The sequence below is a fragment of the Suillus clintonianus genome (genome assembly GCF_016758775.1).
Source record: "Suillus clintonianus strain FC179 chromosome Unknown DEU56scaffold_131, whole genome shotgun sequence".
Taxonomy (NCBI): domain Eukaryota; kingdom Fungi; phylum Basidiomycota; class Agaricomycetes; order Boletales; family Suillaceae; genus Suillus; species Suillus clintonianus.
Window position 1 is genome coordinate 10,296 of NW_024539355.1, and position 20,912 is coordinate 31,207.

General features: G+C 48.8%; 6 protein-coding genes across 6 annotated transcripts; 4 read left to right on the top strand and 2 right to left on the bottom strand.

Moving 5' to 3' along the window:
- Positions 1-1,319, bottom strand: DEU56DRAFT_865191 (uncharacterized protein; the record flags this gene model as incomplete). The annotated part of the gene is made up of 7 exons (XM_041355379.1): positions 1-249; positions 308-495; positions 544-684; positions 737-812; positions 871-1,032; positions 1,083-1,201; positions 1,262-1,319. The coding sequence occupies 7 exons, from the start codon at positions 1,314-1,316 to the stop codon at positions 40-42; spliced, it is 951 nt and encodes a 316-aa protein (XP_041202665.1). The 3' UTR covers positions 1-39.
- Positions 1,320-4,365: 3,046 nt separating this feature from the next.
- On the top strand, positions 4,366-5,380 carry DEU56DRAFT_835267 (uncharacterized protein). The gene is made up of 3 exons (XM_041354748.1): positions 4,366-4,637; positions 4,687-4,743; positions 4,793-5,380. Exons 1-3 carry the CDS (start codon positions 4,433-4,435, stop codon positions 4,909-4,911), a joined length of 381 nt encoding a protein of 126 aa, XP_041202666.1. The 5' UTR covers positions 4,366-4,432; the 3' UTR covers positions 4,912-5,380.
- Positions 5,381-5,401: 21 nt separating this feature from the next.
- Positions 5,402-9,152, top strand: DEU56DRAFT_112852 (uncharacterized protein). The gene is made up of 14 exons (XM_041344612.1): positions 5,402-5,662; positions 5,721-5,990; positions 6,044-6,190; positions 6,245-6,324; positions 6,379-6,717; positions 6,773-7,070; positions 7,122-7,196; positions 7,247-7,548; positions 7,605-7,677; positions 7,732-7,875; positions 7,931-8,225; positions 8,289-8,384; positions 8,444-8,745; positions 8,820-9,152. The coding sequence occupies exons 1-14, from the start codon at positions 5,525-5,527 to the stop codon at positions 8,874-8,876; spliced, it is 2,616 nt and encodes an 871-aa protein (XP_041202667.1). The 5' UTR covers positions 5,402-5,524; the 3' UTR covers positions 8,877-9,152.
- A 63-nt stretch (positions 9,153-9,215) lies between these two features.
- Positions 9,216-10,875, bottom strand: DEU56DRAFT_918367 (uncharacterized protein; the record flags this gene model as incomplete). The annotated part of the gene is made up of 4 exons (XM_041358107.1): positions 9,216-9,953; positions 10,005-10,215; positions 10,266-10,717; positions 10,789-10,875. The coding sequence occupies 4 exons, from the start codon at positions 10,873-10,875 to the stop codon at positions 9,216-9,218; spliced, it is 1,488 nt and encodes a 495-aa protein (XP_041202668.1).
- Positions 10,876-12,383: 1,508 nt separating this feature from the next.
- DEU56DRAFT_928391 (uncharacterized protein) lies at positions 12,384-13,622 on the top strand. The gene has a single exon (XM_041358636.1). It carries the CDS (start codon positions 12,566-12,568, stop codon positions 13,319-13,321), a length of 756 nt encoding a protein of 251 aa, XP_041202669.1. The 5' UTR covers positions 12,384-12,565; the 3' UTR covers positions 13,322-13,622.
- Positions 13,623-19,474: 5,852 nt separating this feature from the next.
- DEU56DRAFT_894853 (uncharacterized protein) lies at positions 19,475-20,742 on the top strand (the record flags this gene model as incomplete). The annotated part of the gene is made up of 6 exons (XM_041356373.1): positions 19,475-19,548; positions 19,600-19,832; positions 19,883-19,941; positions 19,992-20,219; positions 20,271-20,444; positions 20,495-20,742. Exons 1-6 carry the CDS (start codon positions 19,519-19,521, stop codon positions 20,740-20,742), a joined length of 972 nt encoding a protein of 323 aa, XP_041202670.1. The 5' UTR covers positions 19,475-19,518.
- Between the last annotated feature and the right edge of the window lie 170 nt (positions 20,743-20,912).

Sequence of the window (20,912 nt, forward strand, 5' to 3'; positions counted from 1 at the left end):
GATCATGTTTAGTTATGATTGCAAGGGCCCATTTATAGACTACTCCTTCAATGTCGATGGCTGATCTTCATTCCCTATTCCATATACTGGGGTACCGTCATTGCGCGTATATTTGGATATATCAACCTGCATACGACTCTGGTGGAAAGTGCTTAGTTCCGTCTCATTGGTCGAGGGAGTGCGATTTTGTCTGTTGATTGCGATGCGTATAAGGACCATGTAGAAGGCAATCGATATGATCGACGGGATCTAGTTCAAAAAAAATCAGCCTTTCTTTTCGGATACCAGGTGTTTGGGGCGGAATCACCATTTCCAGCGCGAGTTCCTCTACATTGTTCGAGCATAGGAAAAGTATTAGTGTTATGACGAGAACCACAGTATACAAAATAGCGGCGTCCACAAGCACGCGCACTATTGGCATCATACTATTGCCATTGGGTCCGCGAGCTGTAGAGACTTTCCGTTCAACCATCCAGATGCGATATGCGAGTAATCCTGGACACATTCAGGGCCTCGTCATCGCGCTCATGGAAACGTGCTTACCTGAACTCAATCCATTCGTTGCCATAGTCGAGGCGAAGAATGCGGTAACCCATTTTGCAGGCCAGCCAAGTAGGTTAGCGAACAAGTCTCCGGAGTAATTTGCGACTTGCAAATAGCTGTAGACCGCACCAAAACCAGTCACTTTGATCTAACGTCAGAGAGCACGACTTCGTGAGCATGACTGCAAACCAACCTGCGACGCTGCACCACAGCAAGCTTGGTATGATAATGACCCAGACTGATTGCGACACAACATAACAGCGGTAAATCTTTTACAAAATGTAAGCCAAAAAGGTTTGAACCTGGCAGATAAAAATATGAACCCACCACTACCCCATCAGCCAGTAGAGTTTGTAAGACGTAAAACACATGCATAATTGCAAGCGTTTTCTGGGTAGGGTCTGCCAAGTATGCCACTGGCCCGCCGGGGTACGTGCCGCGATACTTCACTAGCCCATCTTCCATACGAATGACGTTCGCGACGATGTGCTTGCAGAAAGTCAGTAGACCAACGGATATAAGAAACAAGAAGCGCTAACCCCAGTGCTCAGTATCAACAGCAGGATGGCCACCGCGAGCATTGGGCGATTGATGTCCTGCATGCGCTGCTTGTATGTCAAAGACCAGATGGTACCCATAAACATGAGGATTGAGAAGCCTGGAGATGTGTTCCTAGCTCGTTGGCCATAGGACGAACAAACACATTTTCGATGCTCACCGTATACAATGCCTTCCAGTATCACTGCCAGTAAACAAGCAGTATCCAATGGCATCCCTACTGAACCCATGGCGAAAATAATGACTCAAGCCGTCTACAGCCTAGCAGATGTGCGAAGGCGTGGGCATCCGAGTCTTCCTGGAGTTTTGTGTATGTCGTTATATAGAATCCATTATCACTCAGGCTGATACGGAGCGTGTTGATGAATCTCTTGGTGATATCTCGTAGTATCATGATGCCATCAATCACAGACAGGGCGATGAAGGTAGGAGCGACTGACTTCCTTCTACTAATAGACCTGCTGCGCAATATGTATACGGTTACTGTAGACATCAGCTTGTGTCGAAACTCCATTTGAATTTGACATCACAACAAACATCAAATTTTACTTCCATGGATACTGGAGACCGTGAATTTGCGCTACACAGCTCCAGATTTGCACTGTATCTGTGTGACATGTTGGATATTCAACATCGACAAATTCCTGATCTCATTAGTGATCACACCATGGACGCACTACATACCTTATATCTCAATTGTTTCTCTTTTCGATGTCACAATATGTATTCTGGTGACATCTCCACAAATCGATTGCTGGCACAAACCATCATTAAGTTGACTAGTTGCAAGTGGTAGAAAAGGTCAGGAACTCACTCGTCCCTGCAATTCTGCCGGTATCTTCCATGTGTCATGCAATTCGAATCAAGCTCAGCACATGCTCTAGGCATCGTAAATATAGTCCGTGGAATGTCTTGCGGGAAGCGGGTGGTACCAAAAAAAGGAGCCGACCCCTTTATGTCCCACCATCCATCCATCAACTCCGAGCGAAAAAGAGGTTGACCTTTGGTCATCAAGGGAAATGTCCTCAACGAGCTCAGCAACGTCGTACAGCGCGTGGGTCGAGTTGGATAAGAAGCGAATGAAGTTATCGTTGCAGGGATGTGTCAATCCCACAGTGCTGTCCACCCTGGGGGGCATGGCAGTGTGGCGGCTATCGAAGGAGACTGCTGAAGAATGTTTCTTTGTGCAATCTTGCAATGGTTGCCCAATTGTGGCATACCAGACTCGGACAGTCTGGTCGCTGGAAACCGACACGATGCTACTGCCATCCGGCGAGAATGAGACTGAAGAAATCGTGTCAGCGTGCCCTCGCAAAGTCTCACCGAGTGTATGCCCTGTCGCTGTATCCCATAGCCGGACAGTCTTATCGTATGAACCGGACACGATGCAAGAGCCATCCGGCGAGAATGAGACTGAGGAAACGGTTTCAGTATGCCCACGCAAGGGCGCATCCACTGGCTGCCCTGTTGCCGCACGCCAGAGCCGAATAGTGTTGTCCTGCAAACCAGCGACAATGCGAGTGCCATCTGGCGAGAGCGAGAGCGAGACTGTGCTAATCCAAGAATCGTGCCCCTGCCAGAGATCACCAATCGGCTGCCCCATCACTCCATCCCACAACCGGACAGTATGATCTTCAGAACCAGATGTGATGCTGCATCCCACAGCCGGATAGTCATATCGCGTGAACCAGTCACGATGCGGCTTCCATCTGGCGCAGTGAATCAACGAAATTTGTGTGCCCCTGCAAAGGCTCACTGACCGGTTGCCCCGACGATGCATCCCAAAGCCTGATAGTATTGCCGTACGAACCAGTGGCAATGCGAGTGCCGTCGGGTGAGAATGACACTGAGGAAATACAAGAAGAATGACCTTCCAAGGGCTTGCCGACTTGCTTCCCCATCGCTGCATCCCACAAGAGGAGAGTCGTATCAACTGAACCAGATGCACCATGTAAGCGTGCCTCTGTAAGGGCTCGCCAATTGGCTCCTGAGTGGCTACATCCCGCAGCCGGACAGTCGTATCGTCCGAACCAGACATGATGCGAGTGCCATCCGGCGAGAACGAGACTGACTGAACGTGATCAGTGTGCCTTCGCAAGGGCTCACAGACTGGCTGCCCCGTCACTGCATCCCACAGTCGGACAGTCATATCATTTGAACCAGACACGATGCCAGTGCCATCCGGTGAAAACGAGACTGACTTCACCCGACTTGTGTGCCCGCTGATCAACGTCTGAGCAGATGTCCAGTTCAAGTTGCATCCACATGCTACATGCAGGGTTCTCGGAAACCTTGCAGTAAATTTGCTAGATATCGGGGCGAGAACGGCAGCGCTGATACATATAGATGTGCTGTGCTGTGCTAAACGATACCGCCGAAGATTTGAATGAATCTCCGCAAATCAATTGCTGTTGACGAGGCTTCTTGGTATCCAGAATGTCGCTGCCGTGGCGCGCGAGGGTATTTCTAACAGCGCTCAGTAACCATGTGCCCACCTTCAGCCACTAGGCAATGAATGGAAGGACGGTAACTGCGCCACTGAGTGTGTTAGTGAGCCCGATGCTCAGCCCCATTCCAGGACGCACGGTATCCTCGTCCACTCAGAATTTTTGTTTGATCATACCACTCTTGACCTTCCCCAAAAAACGACAGATTGTGCCACGGGGTTGGCCCTGGGCAAAGGATGCGTCAGAAGAAGCGTTTCAATTGTAATGAATTTTATGAAGAGGGATCCTCGTGAGCAACGTACTGGACCTTCGCCTGTGATTGCTTCACTGGATCTGCAGACTTCTAGAGGAGCATCTGGCCTCGAATCCTTCGATCGAATGTGTTCGCTCATCGCAAATAGCTGACGTCGAGGATCAGTCTGAGAGAAGTAGGGTGCGCGAAGTCGTGGAGAAAGGGCGGGAAACATGGCTACCCTAGTGACCGCAGCCTCTAGGCACTATCGAGCGTTAAGCACTCGGTAGGCGCCATGGAAAGTTCGGGAATGCTTTACTTGATCGCAGACCCATAGTAGTGATGTTCTACGGTGATGCCTTACCAGTACTTGATACGAATCATACGAGGCTCATATCAAACACCGGTGAGGTATCACCGTGCGCGTAGAAGTCGAAGAGAATCCTTGCAGCTTGCTTGTCGTCAGCCAAACGTTTTGAGGGCCCGTTATAATATCCCATAGATTGCGAGCTCCCAAAAATTACGAGAGCACTGGAAGGTAAACTTAAAGGTTAACGATCACGTGCCAATCGGACTTTTAACCTTCTTGTTGTTACCCACGATAAGCTCATCGTCCACACCAAGGTTCTGCTAATCGACATCCCAATACAAAATGCGCCAGTCTGTCGCGCCGAGTCGCATTTCACATGCTGCGTCCCTCACATCACAGGCCAATAATGCAGCAGCAACGTCACGTTTGCAGGAGAAAAAGAAAGAGTTCGAGGCCGTTGCTGCGCTTGAACGTGCTAGCGCTCTCTTCCTGAAACGCATAGAGGGTCTTGCAGAGGATTGCGAGGTTATGGCCGATGCTGGCCAAGGTTTCTACTCCTAACCTGATCCTTGTCTATCATTAACCTTCTCGAACAGTACATGGTCAGGTGCTCGAGCAATGGCCTCTCATGTTCCAAAGTTTGAGTTTGTTCTGTGAGCAAGGTTCCGTTTAGCTTGTAATCTAACGCTGATCATCCTGCAGTGAACAGTCGCGAACAGCTCTCGGCAGACTCCAGTGACGAAACTGTACCACTTACCGGAGAACGCCTTGTTCGTGTTCCACTCGAGGAGCTCCAAGCTGATGCGTCGAAGCATTCCTGACTGCATATCACTGCGTCCCCTTCGACATACACGTACTTGATGTCTTGTACTCGATTTCGTGGCACATCTCCGGCCCTCTCCGTGCCTCCAGAAGCATCTAGCCTTCGCTCAACTACATCTGCGACTGCCTCGATATATTTGACAAGGACTTCTCCATGTTAGTAAACGCCGTATTTAACCTGCGAAGGGGGGTAAAGCATCTTATCTTTTGGGCACGATATGTGCGCACATGTCGGACGTGGTGTGCCCATATTGGTTTTGAAGCATGACTAGTGTTAGTGCCCAGACAAACCGACATGACAGATTTCGAGCATAATATCGGCGTGTAGGCATCTTGAACTTCTGAAGCGGACATTACGAAATCAGTAGCTGCTGAACACACATAATACACATTGTTTCCTGTACTGATACTCGTAGAAATTGGGACACCACTATCGTTTTCAAAGTACGCGGCGTTTTGACTTCCACGGAGAAGTGATGCTGTATCATACGTGTCAAAATGAATGTTTGCGTTTAGCAGTGCCGTACTAGGTGACTAGTCTTAGAGCCTTGAAGCGACTGTACACCGTATTACTCTCACTCGATTGTCTCGTACTTGCAACTTGAGGGTTTCATGGACTATCTTCGCAGCTTCGGCTCTGCTGCGGTATCGACTCTAGTCCAAAAATCGGGGCTAAACCTACCTTTCTCGCTGGGTCCCAAGGTTTACTCCTGCGAGACATTCTGGACCTTGTACGACGCTACGAAACGGGTAGGTTCGCAACTCTCGACACGGGTCCAAATCATGTCCAGGCTAATCTGCAAGGCAGGAGGATGGTAGTCTGGTCTCGGTCTTCGAGTATGATCTCACTCACCCGCTCAACAAGTCCACCATACCTCTCGCCCGCAACTCTCTACGGAAACTGCGCACCATACGACATCCAGATGTACTTAGATTCATCGATGTTGTGGAATCTGATTCAACAATCTGCATCATGACGGAACGGGTTCGCCCTCTACCCCTCGCGCTATCCCAGTCAACCTCCAATGCTCCACGCGAGCGGGAGGACTGGCTGATTTGGGGGCTACACCGGATTTCCGTTAGAATTGCACTTTTTGTCTGCGTTAAGACCTTACTTACATTCTGAGCTAGGTTGCTCTTGCTTTTCTCAATGATTCTGCTTCCTCTACCCATGGCAATGTCCGTCCAAATGCCATCTTTATCACCCCTTCAGGAGAGTGGAAGTTGGGAGGCTTCGAGGTGTTGAGCAATCCAAAAGATGATCTTTCTGTTATATATGTGCGTCCTTTTCATAAGTAATTTGTACGCTTCCAAGTAACCATTCCCTTGCAGACCATGGGCGGCCTCATGCCAGACGCAATGACTTGCGCACCCCCAGAAGTCAAGAAGGAGGGTTGGTCTGCCCTTAAAGAGTGCGTCATCAGTTTACGACACATCATTTAGCTGCCTTTCTGATACATCTACAGCGTACCATTATCGGCTGCAGACGGATACGCCCTTGGTCTACTTCTTCATGCCGTCTTCAATCCCACCCACCCTCCACCACCGACTGCTCAGCCACCTCATCCACCACCTCAAGCCTCTTCCAGAGGTGCCATACCATCGTCCGTCTTTCCCTCCTTCAAAAAGCTCCTCAACCCGAATCCCAAATCACGAATGTCAGCCAAGACCCTACTAGACATTGGTATGGCAGAGTCAGATGGAGAAGGACATGGATTTTTCGTACATAACCGGCTCGTCAAGGTCTGCGCTGGACTGGACGGATTCACTCTGAGTAGTGAATCTGACAAGGCATCATTGCTACGGTACGTGTTGGTTTTCGGATTGTCATATTAATTACTCAGTGACGCGGCTGTGTAGCATGCTCAAGGAATCTGGTTCTTCATTTCCCCCCGAATTTGTATCTTATCGCGTTCTGCCATGCCTCGCATCCGCGCTCGAGTTCGGCGGTGCCTCAGCAGCAACCATCGTCCCTCTCGTCCTCCAATTTGGAAAGAATGTTGCACCTGACGACTACGGCTCGATCATTGTTGCACCCCTCGTAAAGCTCTTTGCAAGTGCTGACCGTGGCACACGTATTGCGCTCCTCGATAGTCTCCCCGACTTCGCCGAGAAGCTAGATAAAAAAACAGTCGTCGATAAGATTTGGCCAAACCTGGTATGACACATGTTTCATCTGTCGTTCACTTACTTCATCCTATCCGTGCAGCAAACCGGCTTCACTGACACTGTCGCAGTCATTCGAGAAGCTACTGTCCGCGCTATTGTCCTACTTTCTCCCAAGGTATGTTGACTCCACAGTGTAAACAATGCCGCTAACGGTCACTTGTATAGCTATCTGACCGCATACTCAACAACGACCTCCTCCGTCACCTTGCCCGCCTCCAATCAGACCCAGAAGCCTCCATCCGCACCAACACTTGTATTCTTATCGGCCGCCTAGGCCCCTCACTAGGGTACAACACCAAACGAAAAGTTCTTGTTCCCGCGTTCAGCATGGCGCTCAGGGATCCGTTTGTCCACGCTCGTGTGGCGGGCGTTATGGCGTTCATGGCAACTGCGGAGTGCTTTGAGATGGAGGACGTAGCTGGGAAAGTTGTTTCTGCTGTCGTAGGTGCTACGCTGGATAAAGAAAAGTGAGCCCCGAGTCTCATTTCACTACTTTGATGTGTTGATGGCTGGAAATGTCCAGGTTGGTTCGCGATCAGGCCTTCAAGGCTGTCGAACTTTTTGTCAAGCGGTTAGAAGCTCACGCTGCAACTATGGTAGATCTTCTGTCCGTAATCCGGTTTGTATTGCTTATACACCCTTTTTCATAGCCAGAATCAGCATCCACAGAAGAGGGTGGGGACGATCTACCAGCAAGGCTTCCAGGTACATTCACCCAAACTGGCCTTGTCAATTCAGCAACTGGAGCAGCAGCCGCTCTCACAGGGTGGGCTGTATCGTCACTTGGTAAAAAGGTACGTTTGATTCATTTTCCATGACATTGATGGCTTACAAGGATGTACCGCTCAGCTTGCCCCTGCTGACATGCAAACAACGATCTCAAGTACTATTGATGGATCATTGTCGGCACCAGCTATTAATGGGCGTGCCAGTCCTCTACCTCTTTCAGCTGCGTCTTCACCTTCACCCTCCATGAATCCATCAAGAGGCAGAGGCAAAGGTCTCCAACTAGGTGGAAATAAAGCCCCGACTTCTACGCTCGCTGCGCAGCTCGCTGAAGAAGTCGCTAACGAGGCAGGGCAGGGCAGTAGTCATTTGTGGAACGACGATTTGATCGACATTCATGCTGACGAGGGAGATTGGAGTACGTCCCTTTGACATTCAACAACATCATCCAGATCTAAACTAAGTTTATTTTTCTGTACAGCCGCGTTCGAGAGCGCTCCACCCACCGTAGAATCAAAACTCGCGAGTACAGCTGACGGTCTAGGATTCGGCATATCGCTACGAGCCAGTTCTCCAAGTACGTATCATTTCCTTCTCCATAAACGTTCCTGCTGATCAACAATCTATCTAATACAGCTTCTGACGAATGGGGCGCAATGGCATCGTCATCTCGACCCACAAGTCGCTCCCCCGATCCATGGACGACCTCACATCCCTCCCATATCTCACGCACGCTCTCCCCACAACCCCGCAGATCCCTCGCAACTTCTACTCTTGCACCAGCATTTTCACCCGCTTCAAGCGCTCGATCAACACCAGTATCATCTCCTCGCCCACTTCCGAATTCTGTTGATAATACACCATCAACTAGTATGGCTGGGATGTCGAAAGAGGAGAAGGCTGCTGAGATGGCGAGGAGGAAGGAGGAGAGGCGGTTGGTGAGTGCTTTTTGTTTTCTTTCTTTCTTTGGAACAAGGAGGAACTTGAGCTTATACTGATTGGCTTTTTGCAGCGGATCGAGAAGCTGAAGGAACAGAAAAAGAATGCTGCTACGGCTGGAAAGGTTTGAGGACGGAGTGTTGGGGGACACCTGCGTTGATGCGATGGTGCGATGCAGTGCTGAGTCATTGGGAGGGGCCTTTCCTGACCACTGTACGATCATCATACTTTGTATAGGTGTAAACTGCACTTAGGATGCGGCATATGTGCGGCGAGCTATGTCATTAATATTGACACTCATTCCTTCCTTCAAATCTACATCACCATCCGCACTATCGCCGAGCTAAGATATACTATTTACTGCTATGCAAGATCTAAAGCGCGTGCATTCTTCAGAAACGATAATTAAAAATATCCAATTCACACTATGTATCAGTCCACCACGTATATATAAGCTGTTTGATAACCTCTAAGCCAAATCTACTATGGCAAGTACATTCCGTCCTTCTTCGCCCCGCTTCCTATAACAGATCCTACCCAAGTTGCCGTCAAATGCTAGTTTCACATTCCAGGTCATCCTCAAAGACGAGGGGTACGACTCTGTCGCTTCAACCTCTTTGATATCGACCCCTGGGCCAACGATGCCTGAACAGGGCTGATCCATGCTGCTAGCGTCGATCGTAAATCCGTAGAATTCTGTCCCGTCCCTCTCGTTATGGAGAACGCAGATACCGCGCGCGTGCCCATCAAAGGATGTGGTAAACTTCATGGTGTTAGCATAACCAGGAACAGAGAAAAGCTGGTCGGTGGAAAGAGAGATATTCCCCAACTTCTGCCCTAGCAGAGGAGGGGATAACGTTACTCGGTGAGCAAAGTACTTCGTCAGGTTAAGTCTCATGTAATGTGTGAGGAATTTGATCTGGGTATGCCCTGTGACGGCGTTGGTCATAGAGTCGCACAGAAGCGAAACACGTTCGATATCGAGATAGCAATGTCCTTCGTGGGTGAGTTGAAGGGTGGGTGAGGATTCGGTGGTGGTTCCCATAGGCGGGAGAGCGAACGCCTGAATGAGCACACGAGAGTTTCCTCCCTCATTGAGCTGGCTGACAATAGTGAGAGGGGTAAACATTGCGAGAATATGAGTTTCAGTGGCAATGAGACGCTTCAGGTATGTCTCTTGCATGCAAGTTATGGCGAATGTGGGCTCCTAGGATTCATGATGAGGAATGCACATGATGGGAAAGTTTTTCATACGGACAATGATAGAGCTTGGTGGTGGAAAGCGGTACAGGACGCGGGTGTGGGTATCCACTGCCAAGTTCAGAGTACCAGTCAAATGATCGCTCATGCACAACAAGCGCTTCGCAGCAGATAGTTGCGACATTCCCATTCCGATTACATCGCCAGAAATCACCATGGAGAATTCCAATAATGGACCATCAGCAGAAAAACGAATGGAGAGCAGTTTACTACCGGAAACCCGTTCAATGTCTGAATACGATATTTAAAGGCGACTAACTGTGAGAACGACGCGTTGCTGCGGGCGCTTTCCATGACGATAGCATGCATGATACATCCTCCGTCTGGTGCCTCAGAAATCGTGCTCTTGAACGATAGGATCTGAGCGATATTAGTGTGGTATACGACGTGGCGCAGCCCGCGTTTCAGATCATAGCACAGGATGTCTGGGCCGCTGATGTGCGGGATAACGAGCCATAACCCAGACACCACTTCCCAATGGTCTCCTTGCAAGGCTGACCACTCGGGCTCGAACCAAGTCGCCTTGGAAGTTATCGTTAGAGCTTGCTTGTTCCACTTGACGCCAACTTGAGTGCTTTTGACGAGGGTGTTCTCTAAGAACTCGCGAGACTGAGAGTCGAGCGGTCCTAGGGGACGAGGGAGTTTTGCGTGTTTATACGCATCATGCCATATAGCCGTGTGGAATGTCAAGTCACGAAGGTCTTTGCACACCTATATCAAATATTACAAGCATGTTCAATATAAGGGATTTGATATACAAACAATAAGCAAGAATTTCTCACCAGTCGAAGGCAGATGATTTCGCGAACAGAGAGAAAGCATAGGACACGGTACAAAGCATCGTGTGGAAGACTTGTCAGTGTCGTCATGGTTAGTGCTCAAAGGTATGTTACCAGCGCCAAAGTCCACGGCATGATGCGCAGAACGGTCAGATCAACGCTTGATAGCCAGGAAGCGAGTAAGTGGCAAGTGCCTATTCGCTACTAGTAGTTTAGAGTATAGCTTTCGTCAATGCGTGTGAGCACGAAAACCGAAATTCAAGCTCAAGCGGCAAGCTGCGGGCCCATGGTCTGTAGTACCTATGCACGCGCGGCACGACCGCGTCAAAATAGCTACGCCCGTTCTAAGGCCATCCGAGTCACTAGGATCAGTACATCGCAACATGTGCACATTCAATGCTGCTGAATGATTATGTTCTCCGCTTCACCGCCTCAGGCGAACACCACTGAGTCTCGTATTTAATCATTCCCTACAAGTCTTTGAGGCGAGTACTTGTAAACTTTCTTGAGTTCGGCCCACAAACATTTCTGATAGTGATTCATGATATAGAATCGTTGCTCATCCGGAAGCCCAAATTCCATGTAATGGGCCGAATGTCCGAAGGTCAAATTCTGCTTGTAGCTCACGCTGCTCGCCAAGTCTTACGTGGATGGATGCATCATTCACTGTGACGGATCAGGACAGTGTTTTCCATAGTCTCTAGAGTCTAGACTGACCGTAGAAGAATGAACATGGTCGTTCCTTCGGCTGCCTTGCGTTTCCCCCCACCCAATGCTTAGTGCCTGAAGTCAACACTGCAGCCAACATTGCCTTGACGCTTGCGGTCAAGGGTATGGCCTAACATTATGGCTTTAATGGACGTGGGACTCACCCTGTCTCCAACTTTTTGTCGCATCCTACTAGTCACCATAAACGACGACAATCAATTGAAGGACTCAAGGCCTGTTCCTGTTCCAGACATCCAGACATCTGGCGAAACAATAGCTGATGAACGCTCCGTATGTGTTGTTGCACTGGAAATACTGGCTCTCATCGACACATCCCTTGTCTATTATCTAGGGCCGACCCCGTGGCACCGTCTGTCGGATTTTGTAGAGGTTTCGAGATCGTACGCAAGCGCTCGAACTTGAAGGATTCAGGCAGCCGCAAGACGATTGATCGTGAAGATTCTTCATCGACTCCGGGTGTTGGGGTAGGTAATCAATTCCTGCTCTATCTATCTGACTTCTGGTGCTCCGTCTGATGTGGAACAAGGTGCTAATCCCCAATCGGCACTTCGAGACGCCAAAGAGGCTGCAAAGCTCATGAAACCACTCTGGGGACCTGTGAGATCTGGAGCACCCGCCGCCCTTCTTCAACCCCTCAGGATATTTGACAGTATTATCAGGAAGCTCGCGGATGTATGGGCCATTCATCGGATTGGAGCCGAACTAATCCCGTTCCGTAGGTAACTGTTCGGTTCCTCTCTCGTTTCTATCTCCTGCATCAACGCAGATCGTGACTTAGCAGTATTGTCTTGTCGACAACTTGGATCATTTTACCGTTTCATGCAGACACTTGAATTGGACTGTCCAACTGTGGGATGCAGCGACGGGGAAACATATATGCGAATCCTTGGAAGGGCCTCATGGCGCCCGTCAATTCTAAAACTCCTATGCTGTTGACCAGTATCTGCCGACGATGGAGGGGTGTTGCTATGAGCACACCCAGTCTGTGGTGCAGGTTGCTCGTGGAAGTTGACGACAAGGATTGGTAGCGGGCGGCTCCCTGCTATGACTCATGGCTCAAGCAGTCGCAGGGACTCCCACTCTCCTTGGTACTCGACTGCTCCGGCGATCAGTCGACTCAATTACGAAGCATTATCCTCCCATACATGAACCAAATCTCAATTATCTCTACCTTTTTAACCACGATGCCGAAAAATTAGCACTTTTGTTAACAGACCTCCCAGCACTTGAGGAACTAACCATAGGCTTACATCGTGATCGTTCTACGCCAGCTGTCGCGCAATCTATGTCGCAATTGCCGTTCACTATGTGCAGGCTCTCGGTAATAGTGCCGTGTTTTGACCTACAGAACTATCATTTTGGCTCTGTATGGACCCACCTGACATATGTCGAGATTGGCCTAGTACTCGAACCGGCTTCAGTCCTCCAAGTTCTCCAGCTATGTCACGACCTCTCCTCGTTAACAGTTCACACCGCACTCATGCGAGTGCAAACTTTAGAGCCACTCACGCACCCCAAAATCCAATTCTTACAGCTCCGTCCTAGTCGGAGCCTTTCGAGCACGTTGACCGATCTCACATCCTTATCTCGCCTGTTCAATGCTCTATCGCTTCCAGACTTGCGCGTGTTTGGAGCTAACCGCGATCACAGTGACGGTCTAACATGGCCTCATGGTGGGTTAAAGGCATTATTTGCACGGTCAAATTGTCCCCTGGAGCGCCTGGTTTTAGATGGTGAGGTGGGGATGAGAGATGAGCAACGAGCAGAATACGTTGCCCTTATTCCTTCCCTCGAGGTAGTGCCGTAATTATGGATCATGAATTCTGTACGTTTCCCTTATTTTTCAATCGAAATGGATCAAACACTTGGAATCTATTGTTTCGTTTCACATTAGAAGCGATGTTGGGTTGTCAGTAGCACCAGAAATAGTCTTCAGGCTGAATACCGTGACAACAAAGTTGATTGTGCATCGTTAATGCATGTTTGCGCTGATCACTACGCGTGTGAGATCTAGCAAAAAGGACACAGATTTGGTATACCATGCATGAGATCTTGGTTAGAAGGGGTGTCGAAAAATTCTGTGAATTTCATGAATTGATGATGTTGACTTGAAGACGGTGTTTGCGACAGCGAAAAAAAAAACGGCAGCGGCATGTGGATCCACAACTTCAGATGGAACGGTTGTACCACGACGAAACGCCACAAATAACTGACAACTGTCAATCATTCCGAGTGCTACACAACATCACCAGTTGACCTCTGCGTGTGCTCGTGGAAAGCAATCGTAGTCATGGCAGTTCCTTCATCAGATTGGGCCACCGCCTTAGCGTTATATTCACGAACGCTAAGGATGAGGCGCGGACCCAGCACAAACATTTGCGCAGACGTGGCAATTTGGAGAAAACCCCAATAAATCAAAGCCCCAACAGAAGTTGAGCTCTAATGTAGAAAAGTGGTCAGACGCAGATTGTTCAATCACAGGTTTGCGTACCAAGATTGAAGACAGTGTACCAGCGACATTGAAACAAGCCACGGCAACAAAGCTAGCAGATGCAGAACTTCAGACACAAAGATACATGACATTCAGAGCAACGAGCTCACGCTGCAAAGTAAAGCACGTGAGTGCTTATCAACGCCGCAAAAGTGCCCGAGATGGTCCATGCTGTCGATGTTCGTCGCAGTTCGTGGAGGTGTTTTATAACAATCCAGACTGCAAGACACAGTGCGAGGCCCTCCCAAACAAGACCGAGTATCCAAGTCCCGGCCATCAGCATTTCGCCAGGTCCATCACCCTCGAAAAAGCACTGGTGGGTACCGAAAAGAATGAACTCCTCTAGCATTAGTTACATCAGCATAGTATGCCTGTGCCTCATCCAAAATTATGACCTACCCCCTACAATATGGGTGGTTGCCATTACAGAAACCACTCCATTGAGGACCACCGTAGCCAAGAACATCGCAGCAAGAAAGAAGAGCATCTTTCTGGATCGTTGATACATGGCATGTAACCGGATGACTATGATGACTGCATGGCAAGTCAATAAATCATCGAGGTACTGTAGTCGAGCAACTCACCGCCCACAAGCGTATTCACGACGACAGATATCCACGAGATCATGCGGTTAATGATTGTACCTTATGAACACAGTTATTAAAGAGCCTTGAACTGGATGCCTCCAGACAACTCACAGCTGTTTCAATTATGTTAGTGAACCAGGAAGACGGTTGAGAATCTCACTCACCCCTACATATGAGTACGGTTAGTTCGACGGGAATGACAGCACCACTGCAGAATACTCACTGCATCTGTCACCGGGACTGACTGGAAACTAACTAGATACCGCGCGTCAGAGACGAAAACGAATACACAGTGAATGCGAGGAGACATACACAGTATGGTGGTGCTTATCATGGGAGGAGATAGCTTGTTAGCGCAGTGCCACCTTATTGGTTCTTGGTGACATACACAATGAATGCTATTCCAAGGCAGCGCACCTAGAATAATTTGAAGTTAGCACAACTGCCAACCGTGCTTATACCACGAGCTGCGTACAGCGAGATATATTATAGTCATATGGGACCAGCGTTGCCTCTGCCCCGGATTTACATGGTCAGGTTGTCGTTCTGATATAGGACCAGACTGCTTACCCAGATCAGTTCAAACTACGAAAGTTGGTAAGATGGCTGCTAGTCCGGTCATGGAATCAACCTACCTCTTGTCTGAATGTCAGCGCTGGATGATACCATAGGAACATCAATAAATTCAAGTTCCCTCGATAAGCACTACCTTGCTCACCCCAATCGTACACCAGCACAATAGTGGTTGCAACTGCGCCAGTGAAAGATAACGTGAGACATTCTCAACATCGTCCATCAGATGGCTCCTCACAAACCTGCAACATAGCTGAAATTACGATTGGTGTTGATCGTTGGAAACCAGCTGGGATCATTTGAGACTACAGTCATATTCAAGGGATCGGTGTCAGTGCGTGGTGAACAGAGTGGATGGGTTGAGTCATAACGACAATGTTCGTGCTGAGATATATACCACCATCTAGCGCATTATCGCCAAAGTAGAAACAACCTGGTGCCAGGTGGCACCGTATGGCTTGGCACACATTAGTTCCTGGATGATAACAACCCATTGTTGCAATCAAGAATTCGAATAGAGACGGGGTTTGTTTGTATTTCGAAATGCTGCAATATCGGGAACTCCGGATCTGGTTCTTGTGTGGCAGTGAACTGATTGCACTTACCCACTCCACTTGCTGTAAGCTAGCGCCCACGACATGTACATTGTCGGCCATGATTGCAAGTATAGCATGTATGGCATAGCCATCCGCACCTAGGCCGCCACACAGCAGATGCGTCCTTGATGGATAATCAGCATGCTCAGCCAGATGATGATCCTACCTATGATTGGGTGTCGCAATCAAATTTGTGCTGACCGGCACGGATTTCTGATGGATCTGATCAGGATCACGAATATTGCGATGCATACCGAAACAATCAGTGCTTCTGCAAACCAGCATCGTCATGTGTAGGTTCTCTCCAGTTTTCTTTCATTTCCTCTTATCCTGTCAGCGAGCGTCTCCCTGTCAACTCGGAGACGGAGCTATTTCAGTACACCGTGCACGATTGTTTTGGTGAAGACGTGTACACAGAACATCAATGTAACATAGATGAATTACTGTCTGAAATGGCAGGCTGTCCGAAAGATGGTTGCGAGGAGCTGACGACTCTGGATTGTGGAGGGCGGTGGATGGGAAACTCTTGCGAGGATCGTGGAATGAGTTTTCCTGATTCAACGTTTATTTCGCCCGAATTCAGTGCGCTAGATGGGTGCGCATGCGTGACGGGTTCTCCCGCGGCTTCGACCACCAAGTGTGAGGTCTTGAGGCCTGATGGACCATATATATCTCTATCATAATATTCGTCGATGACATAGTGGAATCTGGTTCACCTACTGCTCTATATGTTATGACTACGCTTGATCCTCCGTGACATGTTGGGCCCCAGCAGCTCAATTCTCGCAAGACAGACTCGGAAGCTCGAACTGAAGTCATGGGTGGGGAACCCGGAAGCATTGGACTTTGAAAGACAGAAAATCGTGGAGTGAGCCATTGACGAAGAAAGACAAATCCATAGTGGCCGTACGCACTGACAACATGGAAATTTGAAAGTTTTTAAGCTCAATCTTCGAGCTTCGCCGATGAACGATTCGCTTTACTGTAGTAGTCGTGAGAAGCGCCGTGACGAAGTTATGGGCGCCAATTTCAGCCTCTTCTTCACTCACATTTCGGCATATACACACACCCACTAGAGAACTGCTTGACAGTTTGGACTGGGATGACAAAGCTCAACTCTGGTCCATCAACGACGTACTCGAGCAAAGCAAAACCGTGGAAGGGGTTTGTTTCTCAAGATCTCAAGCCTGAAACTCGTTGTATGATGTACCAACTGAAAACCAGACCAATTCCCGCGCGAATGCTCCTTCCTGGTGCTGCAAAGACTCATTCATCTTTAGTGTCCGCTGCTTCTACTCCATGTGAGCGTGAAATGTTCTTTCCTCAACAACCATGGTTCCTCATTTTTTATATATATGTAGCAATATCATACTACGTGCTTGGAATCATTACCCTCGTGAGACTGCCTGCTGCCGCAACCGAGCTGGTTCCGACGTCCGTTACGAGCTTGGAGGGTAACGAAGAACATGTTCAATCGCGTAGTCTTCCCCCTCGCACAAAGGAGTGGTAGGAAGGAGCGTAACCAGCGCCTCGCGAACTCATTCTCTCACGCAACTCCGAGTCACCCGAACTGATTTACACAACAGATGGTACCAAAATCTACATGCGAAAAATATCAAATGACTAAATCACCTACAAAATTCAAACACTCCACCCGACATCCTTGGGCATTGTACGTTCCTAGCATTGTCCAACTCTATAATAGTAAGAATCTGTGAGTTCACCTCTTGACCTTGCTTATCCGTTCGTTCTGGGTGTGTCTGACTGTAGGAGCGGGTACGTGGCGATTAACTTACTGATCTGTATCACCCAGAGACTTTCTCGCATCTTTTGATCATCCTTAACACCGTAGACCTCTGCTTTATGATGGGGCCCCAGATGCTTTCGTGTGACTATGACGCACCTCTCGATATGATTCAGCGTATCTACTATTCGGTTCAGGATCAATGACGGAACGTAACAATTACAACAAACTTTCATTTGTTTGCTTCGCCGTTGCCATCCTCCAACACCAGGTCAAACATCTACAAAGTCGTGCAGTTATAAATACAAGGTGCGCGACGGAAACCTCTACTCAGACTTGCCCACATTGCACCCTCGTGAAAATCCAATGTTGTCCCGATTTCTGATAGCTTCCGCTGTTTTTCTGCCAGTTCTTGCTTCCACAACATATTACTGCGACTCGGGGGACGCCATGTGTTGCACCAACACCACGACGGTGGGTATCATCATATATAATCACTGACCCAGAAGAGGCTCTTAAACATACCAACTCTCAACAGACCTCCGTAAAAGCCAGTCAAGATATCCTGGCCGAATATTCTATTAGCAGTTCTGGACTGAGTGGCCTTATCGGCTACGGCTGCAGTGCTATCACAACCGCGAGCAATGGGAGTGTCTCAGGTTGTATTAAGGAGACTGTCTGCTGTACTGGCCCACAATACTATGTGAGACATCGACGCCGGTTTCAGGAATTCGCGCTAACATTGGTTCATAGGACGGTCAAATCACTGTCAATTGTACTGCTGCTGTGAGCGTTTATTAAAGGCGCTTCCTGGAGAATTGTTACTTCTAGATCGGTGAACAACAAATCAGTGGACAATTATTATTATTATTTACGTATACCCTTCTGTTCGCACTCGAGGATGTTGTTCCTGTCAAGATTAAGATCCTTATTGTCGCCTGACTAAAATAACAAGCAAAGGAAATCAATTTCGTTTATGTCCGAGGACAAAAGCGGGAAACCAAAATTCTAACGGCAGTGAAGCTGAAACACGCAAGTTCAACCAACCAACCTGTGCAACCGCAATGTGCGTCAATTTTCATCAACGTAGAGGACAGTGTAAGCTTGACAGACTAGCCAACATCCTGTAAGGTCTTTGCGACATTGATAGCCTAGTGTGCTATTCGACTATGCAGGCACATGCGGCATGCAGGTGCATTGAAAACACCATACAAGATCGGATACATAGTCCGCAGGTGCTTCGATGCAGGAAGGGCATTGAATAGATTTAGCGGAGCTCGCCCGAATCTGAAAACACCGTTCAAGATATATTCAGCAACTTACAGTTTCATGAAAGGTGCCTGGCGTTGTCCCTCACGTATACGTAAGGATGTTTCCTGGTCGACGAATTCAACCTCCTCAAGTTCTTTGGTGTCGAAGTCCTGACCAGAGCATTCGAGACGGATTTGTTGATAGTATATATTAGTGCCATAAAACGGAATGAGCTATGAAGGTCAGAAAACGATGACCTACCTCTCCCTTGAGTTCCAGTCCACTAGTCAAGGTATTACATCAGTGGGACATGACAAATCATAGAGTGAAAACGTATCGATTCATATTCCAGAATGCTCATTGCTCGCCGCCGTGAACGCCGCCATGCCAAGGAGTGACAGTTTAACACTGGTCTCCAACCAGAGCCCGAACTGTGTAGCAAATGAGCAAAAAGTCAGCTAGTAATCATCCCGACTGTGAAAACAAAGCCCAAGTCAGGCTGACCACTCTGAGTTATCACTTCGGATTGTCAAAGAAATCGTCGAATGTGAGTTTAAATTTTAGCCATGCATGCCAAAAAAAGCCAGACCTTTACTTCTGAATCCACACCAACGGTGTAGCGCTTATGTTGGCGGGCTCAAGGGGCCCGCAAGCAGTAGTACGTCACAAACCGTGAATGATGTGGCTGTGCAGAGCGTGTTCCATAATGAGCCCGATTTGTTCAACTGACGTGGTGTACACTTACTCTTCTTCCAACCCGTCATGTCCCTCGTAACCCGCTGGTTCTCAAAGGTAAAGCATCAGCTCCTTTTCTCTCGTTTTGCGCTAAATGTTCTCCACTAGAGTGGTTCAGAGAACTACGAGGAGGTTCTCTCCGCACTTGCAGCTGATGTTGCACGACGGCAGACACGTCTAGCAGAGATCCGACTCCGTGAGCGGCGGACAACACTTCAGTTCACGCTTGGAACGCTCTCTCTATGGATTTCATTTGTATACTTGTGGTACGCGCGTATGCTTCCTGCGACGTGGCATGACTCGCTGTTAGCGAAAGTAGCAGTCCTAGTGGGACCTGTAATGTATGTGCCACCACGCATTTGAATCCAATCCCATTCATGTATCACCCTAGAATATTGTTTGCACGGAGAATGATGCAGATATGGTATTCGTGGAAAGGCGGACGCGAAGGTGAGTTTCTCAGAATCAAAGTCTTTCACCACTCAATGAGAGTGCGGCAGAGAAAACCCTCAGAGTCGTCACTCAAAAGCAGCGCGCTAAAGTTGAAGAAATCAAGAAAAAGACCAATTATGACTCGACACGGAGCCTGCTTGAGAAATACGCCGATCCTGGCACCCCGATGCGGCGCCTGCAGCCTTCACAGCCCCGTACACCACTGCCCATAACCCAACAGGCACACCTGCAAACACCTATCGCCCAGCAAAGAAATTTACCTCTACAGCTTTCGCGTATGTGTTTACGTGTCTACGGATGATCCGACACGCTGACACATTTTGCAGCAACGCCACAGCCAATTCAACCGACCCGCAAGCAATGGTATGACAAACTCGCCGATGCCATTTTGGGTGACGAGGAATCCTCAATGAGCGTGGCTGCCTCGCGCTATGCACTTATATGCCAGAAGTGCTTCTCACACAATGGATTGGTCAAGGAGAGCGTTTGGGAGGACACCCGTGAGATCGCTCAAAATCTCTTCGCCTCGACATACTGATGCATTTGCCAGAGTACGTTTGCCCGAAGTGTGGCTACCTTAATCCTTCCGCTCGGTCAAAGAGATTGGGACTTCAGCGCACGCCATCTCCACCTGCCAATATGGACACGGATCCTCCGCAACCTGCCTCCATGGAGGGCGTGGAGTCAACCGCGCCGTCCGCCGACATGGTGCCTGAGAAGAAAGAGGGGCTCCGGTCGCGAGAGATGGCTGGCCGCACACGAGGTGATGCAATGCAGGCAGAGCACTCCACATCGTAACCTGTCCTGTCATTTTCATTTCGAGGATATAAACCTTGAGGACGCTTCGCTTGGTTTTTAGCTATAGCATTATCACCATTATCACCAGTAGTAACCAGTAGTAGTTACAGTTGACCTCGCTTTGGTCCATCACACCCTTTTCGAATCCATATAATGTAGCATCGGTCAGT